Genomic DNA, 15,150 nt, shown 5'->3' with positions numbered 1-15,150 from the left:
AGAACGATGTTGCGGTGCAACACAAGGCACAGTGCTGAGTTTAAATCATTTGTTAGCGTGCAGCGTAGCTTTCGAGAGACTTATCCAGGACAAAATGCATCTAGTGACAAAGATATTCGCTGATGGTTCAATCACTTTCGAGATACAAGAAGTGAATTTAATGCACATTCACTGGGCCTACCGAGAACAAGTGAAGACGAAGTTGAAGAAATCGGGCAGTCTTCTACATCTACATCTACATCTATACTCCGCGAGCCACCTTACGGTGTGTGGCGGAGGGTACTTATTGTACCACTATCTGATCCCCCCTTCCCTGTTCCATTCACGAATTGTGCGTGGGAAGAACGACTGCTTGTAAGTCTCCGTATTTGCTCTAATTTCTCGGATCTTTTCGTTGTGATCATTACGCGAGATATATGTGGGCGGTAGTAATATGTTGCCCATCTCTTCCCGGAATGTGCTCTCTCGTAATTTCGATAATAAACCTCTCCGTATTGCGTAACGCCTTTCTTGAAGTGTCCGCCACTGGAGCTTGTTCAGCATCTCCGTAACGCTCTCGCGCTGACTAAATGTCCCCATGACGAATCGCGCTGCTTTTCGCTGGATCATGTCTATCTCTTCTATTAATCCAACCTGGTAAGGGTCCCATACTGATGAGCAATACTCAAGAATCGGACGAACAAGCGTTTTGTAAGCTACTTCTTTCGTCGATGAGTCACATTTTCTTACAATTCTTCCTATGAATCTCAACCTGGAGCCTGCTTTTCCCACTATTTGTTTTATGTGATCATTCCACTTCAGATCGCTCCGGATAGTAACTCCTAAGTATTTTACGGTCGTTACCGCTTCCAATGATTTACCACCTATGGCATAATCGTACTGGAATGGATTTCTGCCCCTATGTATGCGCATTATATTACATTTATCTAAGTTTAGGGAAAGCTGCCAGCTGTCGCACCATGCATTAATCCTCTGCAGGTCCTCCTGGAGTACGTACGAGTCTTCTGATGTTGCTACTTTCTTGTAGACAACCGTGTCATCTGCAAATAGCCTCACGGAGCTACCGATGTTGTCAACTAAGTCATTTATGTATATTGTAAACAATGAAGGTCCTATCACGCTTCCCTGCGGTACTCCCGAAATTACCTCTACATCTGCAGATTTTGAACCGTTAAGAATGACATGTTGTGTTCTTTCTTCTAGGAAATCCTGAATCCAATCACAAACCTGGTCCGATATTCCGTAAGCTCGTATTTTTTTCACTAAACGTAAGTGCGGAACCGTATCAAATGCCTTCCTGAAGTCCAGGAATACGGCATCAATCTGCTCGCCAGTGTCTACGGCACTGTGAATTTCTTGGGCAAATAGGGCGAGCTGAGTTTCACATGATCTCTGTTTGCGGAATCCATGTTGGTTATGATGAAGGAGATTTGTATTATCTAAGAACGTCATAATACGAGAACACAAAACATGTTCCATTATTCTACAACAGATTGACGTAAGCGAAATAGGCCTATAATTATTCGCATCTGATTTATGACCCTTCTTGAAAATGGGAACGACCTGCGCTTTCTTCCAGTCGCTAGGTACTTTACGTTCTTCCAGCGATCTACGATAAATTGCTGATAGAAAGGGGGCAAGTTCTTTAGCATAATCACTGTAGAATCTTAAGGGTATCTCGTCTGGTCCGGATGCTTTTCCGCTACTAAGTGATAGCAGTTGTTTTTCAATTCCGATATCGTTTATTTCAATATTTTCCATTTTGGCGTCCGTGCGACGGCTGAAGTCAGGGACCGTGTTACGATTTTCCGCAGTGAAACAGTTTCGGAACACTGAATTCAGTATTTCTGCCTTTCTTCGGTCGTCCTCTGTTTCGGTGCCATCGTGGTCAACGAGTGACTGAATAGGGGATTTAGATCCGCTTACCGATTTTACATATGACCAAAACTTTTTAGGGTTCTTGTTTAGATTGTTTGCCAATGTTTTATGTTCGAATTCGTTGAATGCTTCTCTCATTGCTCTCTTTCGCTTCGTTCAGCTTTTCCTTATCAGCTATGATTCGACTACTCTTAAACCTATGATGAAGCTTTCTTTGTTTCCGTCGTACCTTTCGTACATGATTGTTATACCACGGTGGATCTTTCCCCTCGCTTTGGACCTTAGTCGGTACGAACTTATCTAAGGCGTACTGTATCAGAAACCCGAAAAAACATCTTGCCCGACCTAAGGCAACACACTTCAAAGTCATGCATAAAAGGTTAGGCTGCATGCCTACAAAATTCAGGTTAGACAAAAGATAAAACAGAGCGCTAGCGCTAAGCATACGAACTTTGCCAGTTTAATGCTAAATGAAACTGATGACAAACCAAATTTTCTGAAACAAGTGCTATTTTCAGAGGAAGCAAAACTCCATACAAATTTTAGGATATGGTTTCCGCCTTTTTGTAAGCACACTGTTTTTTTTTTTTTTTTTTTTTTTTTACTACAAACATTTCAGTACCTCTGTGCTATCATCAGTGGGTTTTGTTTTGGAAAACTGTAAAAAGTGAACATATTTAGTTTTTCACTGCTCTAACAAAGTGAGGCCTAAAGAAAGTTTTTTTCGTATTGTTTCTTACCAGGATTTTACATTACACGGTTTTGCAGGACCAACTCTATGGTGTCCTGCACTGATAGCTTGTCATCTTTAAACCAAACTACGTAAATGTGAATTTCACACATCTCTTGATTTTTAAAAATCGTGATTTTGTCTTGTCAAAATCTAATACATATATATTTGTTACTATTCATATTTTTTGTGACTGGTCCTTCTCCTTTTGCGTTCTGAGGGCTCTGCATATATGTATTAAGGTACTTTGTGTAATTTCATTCTTTACAAACGCCTTCTTACTTCACAAACCGCGAAACAACGGAAAATGTAAATCCGGATGCCGCCCAACACGAGTCAAGATCTTGACTACCTCGCCTCCTCACTCTTCGTTCCTCACAGAATTCGCACTCAAGTAAATCGGAAATTTGTGGTAAGTTCCTATGGGACCAAACTGCTGATGTCATCAAAAAAATGGTTCAAATGGCTCTGAGCACTATGGGACTTAACTACTGTGGTCATCAGTCCCCTAGAACTACTTAAACCTAACTAACCTAAGGACACCGAACACATCCATGCCCGAGGCAGGATTCGAACCTGCGACCGTAGCAGTCGCGCGGTTCCGGACTGCGCGCCTAGAACCGCTAGACCACCGGCGCTGATGTCAACGGCCTCTAGGCTTACAGACTACTTAATCGAACTTAAACTAACTTATGCTAAGGACAAAACACACAACCATGCCTGAGGGAGGACTCGAACCTCCGACGGGGGAGCCGGGTGAACCGTGGTAAGGCGCCTAAGACCATGCGGCAAGACAGACCATGCGGCTACCCCGCGCTGCCGCGGTCAAGTCGCAAATAAGTAATGAAGAGACTGTACGTAGTATGACTGGGAGCAAACACAGAAATACAGATACATCGTCCGCTATTTGCAGATGATATTGTGATATTGTCGGAATCACGAGAAGAGGCGACTAATCAAACTACCCAGCTGCAGAGATAAGTGGCTCAAGTGGGTCTACAGGTCTGTGTCGTGAAATCACAGCATATAAAGAACATCAAGACATTAACAGGAAGAGAGATTCAGAGAGTAAACAGATTAATTTGTTCGTAAAAGCGTGAATAGAAACCGGTATGTTCGATGCCGCTTATACGCAGCAGAAACTCTGAACGTTGTAATAATAGGATCACAGAAGCTGAGGAACGATGGAGCCTCATGGTATTCGGAACTCGAAGGACAAGAAACGCTCAGTATGGAAGACGAGCGGACAACGGATAGTAAACCCTGACCGAGATGGTTTCAGAATCCGCCAGGAAGAGAGGGGTTATGCTATTTGGACTCATTCTTAGAATGGACCATAGTAAGTTGACGGGCCAAATTCTGCTGTTTCTTCAGAACAAGAAAACCAAAATTCGATGGCACCAAGAAGTGCAAAGAAATCTTGACAAAATGGGAAAAAAGAAGACAGAGATTTACAATAGAGTGACTTTCAAACAAAAAAAAACAGGCTGTTCAAGTTTTCCAGGGCAGAAATAAAACGAGCAAAGAATGTTGTGATATATAAGAATGAAAGAATACTGATAAGGGTGAAGACTAGAAGAAACAAAGCTACAATGATTTAATGTGAACCTCCGTTGGTCAAAACGAAATGAAGAAGAGAAAAAGAAGCATTGTTCACATCTTTGCAATTTGTCACCAGAGTGTGAAAGTCACTGTCGTATTATGATCAACAGACTGCGCCTGAGTTTCTTAAATGTTCGAGAAACTGGTTCTCTGAAAAGAATCTCAGAATGTAGTTCTAGTCCCTGTATTTATAGCGAACAACGAGAACGTCAATGAATTTATAAAATTTCGGATTAATGCATATAGGTACAGGTAATTGTACTTTCCAAATATTATCATCGAATGGAAGAAAAATGAGAGTAATGTTAGAAGTATGTACATCATATACAGTCTTCCATATCACTTATGTTGACACTCGCGACTAAATGTATATTTTAAGGTAGTCATAGCTGCTGCTCTTGGGAAAATGAAGCGTCAGATCTACTGATAATTAAATGGCAAATTACATCGACTGTTTTACAGTAGTGTTATTTTATCAATGTCAGATCGGCAATTGGCGAATAGAGTACAGAATATTAAATTTAACTGTATGTATAGTTTCAAAATTTTAACATCAGTCACCACGGCTTCGCAAGCCTGTGTCGCTACATCCATTGATTCTGGAACGTCATGGGTGTCAAACTGCAGTCAGGTATGTGATGGATAAAATAACAGGATAATACGAAGTAATATTAGAGTATATAGCCTCGGCTTTGCAGATGACCTGGCGATTTTAACTAGGGATATTACCGCAGTTCAAAAACAAATTTAAATTGTTAAAGAAGTTGCGGAAAATGTAGGACTACTAATATCATTCGAAAAAATGGAATATATCACATGCAACAAACAAGCACCAAAGTTTTTGAACACGAAATATGGAAAAATAAAAAGGATTTCTCAGTTTAAACACTTGGGGGTAACCATGCAGGAAAATGGTCTGGAAAAAGTTGCAAACGAAGTCCGCTGTCAATAAATCGCAACTGCCTTCAGATTAACACAAAATATTTATAATAAAAAAGGCTTTCTAAATTCAGTAAACTTAGCCATTACAGCACTGTAATCGAACCTGGATGTCTTTGTGGAGTAGAAACTTTAAATTAAATAAAAAGAGGGATATTTAAGAATTTCAAAAGAAGGAAAGAACTACTATTAAGAAAATATTAGGCTCCAAAACTAGTGATGGAGTAACTTATAGGCTGAGAAGTAATAAGGAAAGAAAGAACACACAGCCATGAGAAAACGTAGACTTAAATTTTATTGGCATGTTAAAAGAATGGCATCCACTAGGTTGAAAAAACAAATAGTAGAGTTCTACGAAAACAGCAGTAATGTCAAAGCTGAGCCAATTAAATGGATCGCTGTGATTAAGAAGGATCTTAAGGTACCCGATATAACTCAGGCTGACGTTACAGATAGAAAAACATTCAGAAAAAAAATGATTGGAAGGTCGGTCCGAGGGAAATTAGAAAACGGACTGGAACACCGTGGTCTGATGAAAGAAAGAGACTTCATTCTGAAAGGATGAAACAAATTTGGACACAAAGTAACACCAACCAACAAAAGCGACATTGATTGACTATACCTCGTGTGGTCTTATTGGGTCCATACGTGAATGATAATAAATAATAATAGGAAGTTATCAGTGAAAACATTGTCCCTACCATATTCTGTCAATAGAAATATATGATGTGTATGAATGTGAAAGAATTTACCAGGGAGATAACATTCGCTGACATCTTCGTATTTTTTCGGTACTTTATCCATCAAATACTTAACTGCATTTTGACAGCTATGAGATTACGTAGTCCGGTGAGGAAGCGTCGTTTACTCAGTGCATATAAGATGTTTCAGATAAGGCGTTTTTCTCTTCGACTTGCAAAATAATAAGGGAAAGAATTATTTTTTTTTTTAGGTAGGTAAACGTAAGATACAGTCACTCTTCATGCCGTTAGCATTGTTTATATGGTTGGTTCTCAGAGGTTGCAGCAACGTTTCTTTAGATGTACCCCACAAAAAAAAAAAAAGATCCGGTGTTAAATATGGCAAATATATGGGCCTTTCCTGAAGAGTAAGGCGTCATAATAACCTTCGTGCACAAAATCACAGGCAGGACGAGCTGGGCACCCACCATACTACAGCTATATACGGCCTGTAATGTCTAGACTGATATCTGCAAAAAGAGCACCTAGAATATCGACAATAAAAGCTCGAGATATATCATCTGTCAGACAGAGTACATGCGAAGTAGAGTGGGCCGAAGATTACCTCTGTGGATCACCTCCTTTGACAATCGACATGACATACCAGCTATGATTTTCTGCGATCCATTGATAGTGACCGGGCCAAATAACTCACGAAATAAGCATCAAACGAAAAAACTACAAAGAACGAAACTCGTTTAGCTTGAAGGAGGAAACCAGATATCCTAGTACACTGCACTCGCATTTGGAAGGACGTTGGTTGAATCTCGCGTCCGGCCATCCTGATTTAGGTTTTCCGTGATTTCCCTAAATCGCTCCAGGCAAATGCCGGGATGGTTCCTTTGAAAGGTCACGGCCGACACCCTTCCCCATCCTTCCCTAATCTGATGAGACCGATGACCTCGCTGTCTGGTCTCCTCCCTCCAAACAACCCAACCCCAACCCAGTTGACGTTATGGTTGGCCCGCTAGATGGCGCTGCCATAGGTCAAGCGGATATCAACTGCGGTTTTTTTTGTTTTTTTTAATAGGAACCCCCATTTCATTACATATTCATGTAGTAAGTAAAGAAATATGAGTGTTTTAGTTGGACCACTTTTTTGGCTTTGTGATAGATGGCGCTGTAATAGTCGCAAACGTATAAGTACGTGGTATCACGTAACATTCTGCCAGTGCGGACAGTATTTGCTTCGTGACACATTACCCGTGTTAAAATGGACCGTTTACCAATTGCGGAAAAGGTCGATATCGTGTTGACGTATGGCTATTGTGATCAAAATGCCCAACGGGCGTGTACTATGTATGATGCTCGGTATCATGGACGACATCATCCAAGTGTCCGGACCGTTCATCGGATAGTTACGTTATTTAAGTAAACAGGAAGTGTTCAGCCACATGTGAAACGTCAACCACGACCTGCTACAAATGATGATGCCCAAGTAGGTGTTTTAGCTGCCGTCGCGGCTAATCCGCACATCAGTAGCAGACAACTTGCGCGAGAATCGGGAATCTCAAAAACGTCGGTGTTGAGAATGCTACATCAACATCTATTGCACCCGTACCATATTTCTATGCACCAGGAATTGCATGGCGACGACTTTGAACGTCGTGTACAGTTCTGCCACTGGGCGCAAGAGAAATTACGGGACGATGACAAATTTTTTGCACGCGTTATATTTAGCGACGAAGCGTCATTCACCAACAGCGGTAACGTAAACCGGCATAATATGCACTCTTGGGCAACGGAAAATCCACAATGGCTGCGACAAGTGGGACATCAGCGACCATAGCGGGTTAATTTATGGTGCGGCATTATGGGAGGAAAGATAATTGGCCCCCATTTTATCGATGGCAATCTAAATGGTGCAATGTATGCTGATTTACTACGTAATGTTCTATCGATGTTACTACAAGATGTTTCACTGCATGACAGAATGGCGATTTACTTCCAACATGATGGATGTCCGGCACAAAGCTCGCATGTGGTTGAAACGGTATTGAATAGCATATTTCATGACAGGTAGATTGGTCGTCGAAGCACCATACCATGGCCCGCTCGTTCACCGGATCTGACGTCCCCGGATTTCTTTCTGTGGGGAAAGTTGAAGGGTATTTGCTATCGTGATCCACCGACAACGCCCGATAACATGCGTCAGCGCATTGTCAATGCATGTGCGAACATTACGGAAGGCGATGTACTCGCTGTTGAGAGGTATGTCGTTACACGTTTTTCCAAATGCACTGAGGTTGACGGACATCATTTTGAGCATTAATTGCATTAATGTGGTATTTACAGGTAATCACGCTGTAGCAGCATGCGTTATCAGAAATGATAAGTTCACAAAGGTACATGTATAACATTGGAACAACAGAAATAAAATGTTCAAACATACCTACGTTCTGTATTTTAATTTACAAAACCTACCTGTTACCAACTGTTCGTCTAAAATTGTGAGCCATATGTTTGTGACTATTACAGCGCCATTTGTCACAAAGCGAAAAAAGTGGTCCAACTAAAACATTCATATTTCTTTACGTACTACACGAATATGTAATAAAAATGGGGGTTCCTATTTTATAAAACGCAGTTGATATCTGTTGGACATATGGCAGCGCCATCTTGCGGGCCAACCATAGCGCCATCTAGTTTCCCCCTTCAAGCTAGACAAGTTTCGTTCTTTGTAGTTTATTAGTTTGACGCTTATTTCGTGAGATATTTGTCCCCGTCACGATCAATGTACCACCCTGTATATTATGACAGTTGGCACCACCATAATTCGTGAATGTTCATCAGAGAGTGTAACACTTTGTCAGACGCCCAAAGTGAAATTATTCACGACCTGTTCGCAGAAAGTAACTATCCTACTGACATTCTTCCCATGAAGCTCCTCTGTGAGAGTCAGGTGGTACGGGCGAAACTTGTGATCCTGTACTATCCGTCACACATATGTAAAGCTGATACTACTGCCTGTAGTAACTTCTCTTTAAGTGAGGATCGTGGGGAATTGCAGCTGTAACAAACACTTCCATATCCTTTCTTCTTATTCATCGTCGTCTGTTACCGCCATACCTTCTGAGACTACTATGTCTCGAAGTCTTTATTCGGTTCGTAAGAGCGTGATGGCTGATGGAATTCTTCGACCACAGTATCTCGCGGAATAAGGCATGCCTACCTCGTCGTTTGTATCGTGTCGGCAATCTCGGAGCACCAGCAAAACGTCAGCGTTTTCTCTATATGGGTATGCCATCTTTATTTTGTGATAGACCGAAACTCGTTTCTTTGTGCACTCCGATCTGCCTTGCATACGGCAGTTTAAGGATATACTCTACAATCTAACCGAACGTGGCGCATCGACAAAGCTTGTCGCTCTGTGACAACAGCAGTTTTACATCTCGTCCACAAGTCACTTAGTAGCTTTATTGAGTTGTGTAGGAGTATTCAGGTCTGAACACCTCACTTAAATGAACATTTCGCCACCGGAACATCCACTTGAATGTAGCCGATTACTGGTGAAATGATGCATCTACCCATAAAACTGATCGTTTGTAGTTCCCTAATAAAAATTTATAGAAAGTTGATTTAAATTGATTTGTACAGGGCAGGTCTAAATACATGATCTACAAGAAGGAAAAACTATATTCTATCTAAAAAAAAAATAACTGACTGCTGAAATCAGTTGTAACGGGGTTCCTCATTGTCCGAGTGACAGCGTATAATAAAATTTGTTACATGTTTCAAAGAAGTGGAAAGAATCAAGCGTCGATAAATCCTACAAAAGTGTAAAGCACATAGTTTAGAATATTAATTACTTACCAAACGAAGAGCTTGGAAATGGGATTCGCCGAAGCCTTTGGATTCGGGTTTGACTTGTAGACTTTAGAATCCATGGCGCCGGTCTTGGTCCGTTTCGTGCCTTCGTTGATCTCGTCGCAGAATTTACATCCAGCCTGCAAGCAGTATTCCCTTTATAACGCGTGTTGTCCAGCCACTAGCTGTTCACCACTGTAGATATGATACAAAGTAGGACTGCAGGAATACACACTTAATATAGAAAAGTTGCACTACCTCCCGGCGAGGTTTCGAGTTGTGTCGTCACGCTCTCTTAAGAACCCACGTTTTTATCAAACTGCCAGAGCCAGTAGTGGAGCACTATTTCGGTTGCGACGTCACCTGTTTGCGGAGATTTGTTGACGAAGTCATACATAATCGTGTGCTAGCATTTCTGCTTCTGGTGCTTGCTACTGTTCCGCACCTTGTACCGTGTCGAAGCCCAGTGCAAATGTTTACGTAAGACGGCGGACGGAGCTCTTTATTCACAGATTTTCAGTACGTGATAATGGGGCAAAGGAAAATCATGAAAGATGTGAACGGATTTATGTGCTTGCCGCTTATTGGAAATAGTTTAAGTAATTCAGAATAATGATCATGATACTGCAGTCTACATATTCTGTGATGAAATTTGCTAAATGGAATTTGCTAGAGTTTGGAAGCGACAGTACAGATTACAATATTAAACGGAAACCGGAATTTCGTTTTCCACAGTTGACTCATGTGTATGCTCTGAAAAAAGTAGCACAATATGAACTGCTTGAGGAGCTACCGAAGGATATAAAATGTCAAATTTGGATAAGAAATGGGTTTAAAAATGATTGATGTCATCTTAATGCTTTTTACAGTCGCTTCTTGATTGTGAAATTTTATATTTAAGGATGAAAGGAAACAAAATATCTTTTCTTACACTAATATTTGTTTGTTATTAAATCATTTTTCGGCTTATTTGGCCACTTTCAGGTGAGAAATTACTAGGTTCCACAAAAGATAATGGGCAAGACATCAGATGGGAATCCCTTACACTTGTTCCTCCTTTCGTATCATAATTCAGTTCTTAATTAAAAATAAACAGTGGATTGTGTGATCGGAAATGAGTTGTATGCACTCGTATGAAATGTCTGAAACTGTTATTCACCTGACGTAAACCATATTATAGCGTTTATGTTAACATAACTTTAGTGTAACATGTCGTTTAACTAGATACGCATTCGGGAGGACGACGGTTCAATCCCGCGTCCGGCCATCCTGATTTAGGTTTTCCGTGATTTCCCTAAATCGCTCCAGGCAAATGCCGGGTTGGTTCCTTCCAAAGGGCACGGCCGACTTCCTTCCCCGTCCTTCCCTAATCCGATGAGGCCGATGACCTCGCTGTCTGGTCTCCTTCCCCGAAACAACCAACCAACCAACTAGATAAATCGGTCTGCCGAAACGGGACTTGAGCCAAGGCTGTGGCCCATGATGGATATAGAACCAAGTGTGGCATGCGGTATTAACATGTCGGGGGATTACACAACACTGTGCAATCCTCTGCAGAGCAAAACGTCTGTATCCACGTGATTACTCTGCTGCTCACACTTAAGTTTTTGGCAGAAGGTTCGTAGAATCACTTACGGACTTTTCTCGTCCGTTCCTATCTGCTAAGGATCTCATAACACGTAGCAGTAGACCAGAAGAGTATGGACAACCGTAGAGTAGACAGTTTCTTTAGTAGATATATTGCACTTTCTAAGCGTTCAACTAATAAAACGCACTCTTTGGTTCTCCTTTTCCATAAAGTTTTTCATATGATGTTCCAGTTTAAGTTTTTTGTGATTGTAGTCCCAAAGTATTTAGATGAATCGACAGCCTTTACGTATGTGTGATTTATGGCGTAACGTTGAAGCTGTTCGTTAAAATGTTGACTTTCAGTTTACTTATTCTTCCGCTAATTCTGAATCGCAACATGTTACAAAAATGTTCTGCACCAAATGATCGATAACTTATGGTATGACATTCTTTGATTAATCAACTAATGGCACGTCTGTTTGAGTATACTTTGAAGGAAGTAGATACGTGCCAGTCAAGGTCCTGCGTCGTCCGTGTGCTACGTGTGTGAGGTCTGTTGAACGAGTTACAAAGCATTCTGCTCCGGACGTTTGCGGCTTGTTTTCCGGGTGTCGCTTTGGTTCTGATGGTGTTATTGGCCGTTGTTTCCACGTTTTCATTACGGACAACTGGTATGATAGCTTGTTTTGATGCTACTTTCTCATGCAACGAGCTACAAGAAGTGTGGAGAAGTTAGTTAGGTTTAAGTAGTTCTAAGTTCTAGGGGACTGATGACCTCCGATGTTAAGTCCCATAGCGCTCAGAGGCATTTGAACCATTTTTCAGGTCTGTAACTGTGTGTGAAGACACACTTATGTTCTAACTCTCAGTGTTCAGCAAGGTATCTGTTGATGCTCTTGGTACAGTATCTGTTTTTCATTAGTTCATTCATATGGTGGGTGTATCGACTGTATCACACTCGCGTTTATTTATGTGTGTTCAGAATTTTTCTGATGTATGTAGAATTAATTTGTGCAATTCTTTCTCGTGTTGAGGTCTTGAAAGCCACGTGATCCACCTCCAGACAATTGTAGTGCTTTATGTACTAATGTTTAAGGACTGAGTCCTAATAATCATAAATTTAATTAAATATTCTATCATTTATTTTCATTCCCGTGGACATCACACACATCTATGCCCGAGGTAGGATTCGAACCTACGACCGTAGCGGTAGTGCGGTTCCAGACTGAAGCGCCTAGAACCGCTCAGCCACACCGGCCAGCATGAGTTAAACCAAATGCGGTAGACCTATAGGAGATACTGTGAAAATGTACGAGATATCTACGACGTTCTGCTTCTAGGAAACTTGTTTTTCACAACCGCGTAGTTAAATTAGAAATGTTATTGCCCGCATTTTGTTTCTCGATTAAAAACCCGGACAGTTATATTTATCGAACGATTTTATTAGGACACCAGGGTATTTATGTGAAAACTGGGACTATCCAGGCAAAACCGAGATGTCTGGTCAGCCTAGGGCCATACATTCCCATTGTCCATAATCTACCTATAAAGAATATCAATTGTTCATTCTCAATGTCAGGGTATGAAATTTTTAGACGTAACTACGATCTCGAATTTTACCCAGATTGTATTAGAAGTTATTTCTTGGATCGAGATGTCATGCGAGAAGGGAAGCATATTCAGCGCATTTTTTGAAAACAAATTTTCATACTCAGATAATTATAAAAAAGAGAACAGGTGACTTGCAAATTGAAATTTGAAGCAAATTTTTTGGTACTCACTTGAAGGTCCTCACACTTTTTATTGCTTAGTTGTGGTTAAGCTATTTTCCGCAACATCATTTTTCTCAGCGGTTCTGGGAGGTATACGAGTATATCAGTGCTACTGAGGAGAGGAAAATACAGCAGGGAGATGCTGTATCAGAAGCTATGCGGCGTGTCGTGAGTCGCGCGTGGTAGCTCAGCTACTACCAACAGTAGGCGTTATAGGCAAGGGTCCGTGTTCATGTGCAACACACCGTCTAAGTCTGTCAGCAAATTTCACAAAGCCGTATCCTCCGCTGCATAGTGAAGTATTAATCTCGATATGTGAAGTAACTACCCAGTCAACACCTACTCTACCACCTAGCTGAACTAAACCTCAAATTCAGATGGAAATCCAGAAAATTTCCGGAAATTTCGTACGTCAGCTTACGTTGTTAGAGGTTGAACATCTTTCTCAGACTAGCATAAGGTCACACGAATACCACCCAAGTGCATTCCAACTGAAAAATGTGTTTCCAATAGTGCAACAGACCATATCATGTACGTATTAAAACTAAAAGCACATGTAAAGAGTAAATGTTTTATTTTTCGTTATTCCAAAGTTTTTATCTCACTTCAGTATCAAAATGTGTCCAGTTTCAATAATTATACCTAACTGCCTACAGTTAGGTGGCATTACTTTTCCTGGTGCTGATGGATGAATGGTTGACGCCTGGGCTCTCGTAGCCAAGCCCACAGTTTCGAAGGTCAGTGCCTGTTTTCTTTTCAGACTTAAAATTCCACCTCTCATCATGTCTTTAAAAAAAAGTATGTAATTTCCAAATAAATGTTGGAGTATCTCCAGAGAACGACCGGTAAAATTTAAAACTTAACATTTTGTACTCACAATTTAACGACAAACTGCACACTGTACTTTTACACGGTATCATACGGCCACTCAGTATGTGCGTTATTGTATCTTGAACTACCATGGTTTTAATGTTTTGAGAATTAAATATTTTACTGTAATCAGAGTATGTGTTGCTATGACCGTGTGTGACTATAACTGTGTGCCCGAGCGGCATTTGAACCCAAATGCCTATCTGTCTTAGGTACTGCACTGACAGCTGCGTGACGGTTGCACATACACTCAAACACAAGAAAACGGCACACTACATAGGAATTATCCGAAAGGGACGGAAATGAGTAGATGTGATGTACAAGTACAGACAAAAAAATGGTTCAAATGACTCTGAGCAATATGGGACTTAACTTCTGAGGTCATCAGTCCCCTAGAACTTAGAACTACTTAAACCTAACTAACCTAAGTACATCACACACATCCGTGCCCGAGACAGGATTCGAACCTGCGACCGCAGCGGTCGCGCGGTTCCAGACTGTTGCGCCTAGAACCCCTCGGCCACTCCGGCCGGCAATAGGCGTTCAGACAGCGTGTATGACCAGTGGTTGACAATTACTGGATCTTAAAACTGTACTGCAAGACTAGTAGCTGTCAGTGTGTATCGGCAGTGGGTGTCAGCTTCTGGAACTTAAAACCTGTGACATCACTCTCAAATATCGCGAAAAGATGTTGCTTCATATTTTTTACTACTATTTACAGGTGATTTTTTGTAAATATTGTATATATTTACTAAGAAGAAAGCTTTGCATATTTCTCACTGAGAAGTTGCACTTCCAGCGTGGTCTCAGGTTCATGCTGTTCAGCAGGTGGCAGTCAGTCAGTCTCCTTACGAGAAGTGAGCCTGCACGGGGACACGAACAATTTTCACAGAAGTTGAGCTTCGGGCCGCTCTGTGCTGTTTTGGGCAGAACCAGCACCAGCCCTCGCTGAGGGCAGAGGACACCATGCCACCACTGCCGTCTACAGAGAATAGATGGGCACATCATTATCTCAGTTTCAGAATGAACATGGAAAGATCAGCTGCTGCGGCGCCGCCTGTCATGTATGAAAAAGTTGGTTGCTTTCGCTCCCAAAATTTTGGTGTATCCAATCGCACACGTCGCACAAGCTGGCCAACTGAGGAGACACTGCTTCAGGCCAGTACCAACCTTTTGTTTGTTATTGTTCGTTTTGCATGACAAGAGTGGGAAGTTTCTGCTGCATTCCCCCGACCCCCACCCC

The 15,150-nt window shown here is 41.4% G+C and overlaps 1 protein-coding gene across 1 annotated transcript in view; it reads right to left on the bottom strand.

The window, feature by feature from the left end:
* LOC124775377 (ATP-binding cassette sub-family C member 4-like) overlaps positions 1-9,793 on the bottom strand; it is a 140,487-nt gene extending 130,694 nt beyond the window's left edge. Inside the window, exon 1 of the mRNA XM_047250211.1 lies at positions 9,703-9,793. Coding sequence (XP_047106167.1) covers positions 9,703-9,776 — 74 coding nt within the window. The 5' untranslated portion in view covers positions 9,777-9,793. The remainder of the gene's footprint in view (positions 1-9,702) is intronic.
* Between the last annotated feature and the right edge of the window lie 5,357 nt (positions 9,794-15,150).

The sequence above is a fragment of the Schistocerca piceifrons genome, chromosome 2 (assembly GCF_021461385.2).
Source record: "Schistocerca piceifrons isolate TAMUIC-IGC-003096 chromosome 2, iqSchPice1.1, whole genome shotgun sequence".
Lineage (NCBI taxonomy): Eukaryota > Metazoa > Arthropoda > Insecta > Orthoptera > Acrididae > Schistocerca > Schistocerca piceifrons.
Note: the sequence above shows the minus strand (reverse complement) of the source record. Positions and strands in the feature narration are given on the sequence as shown.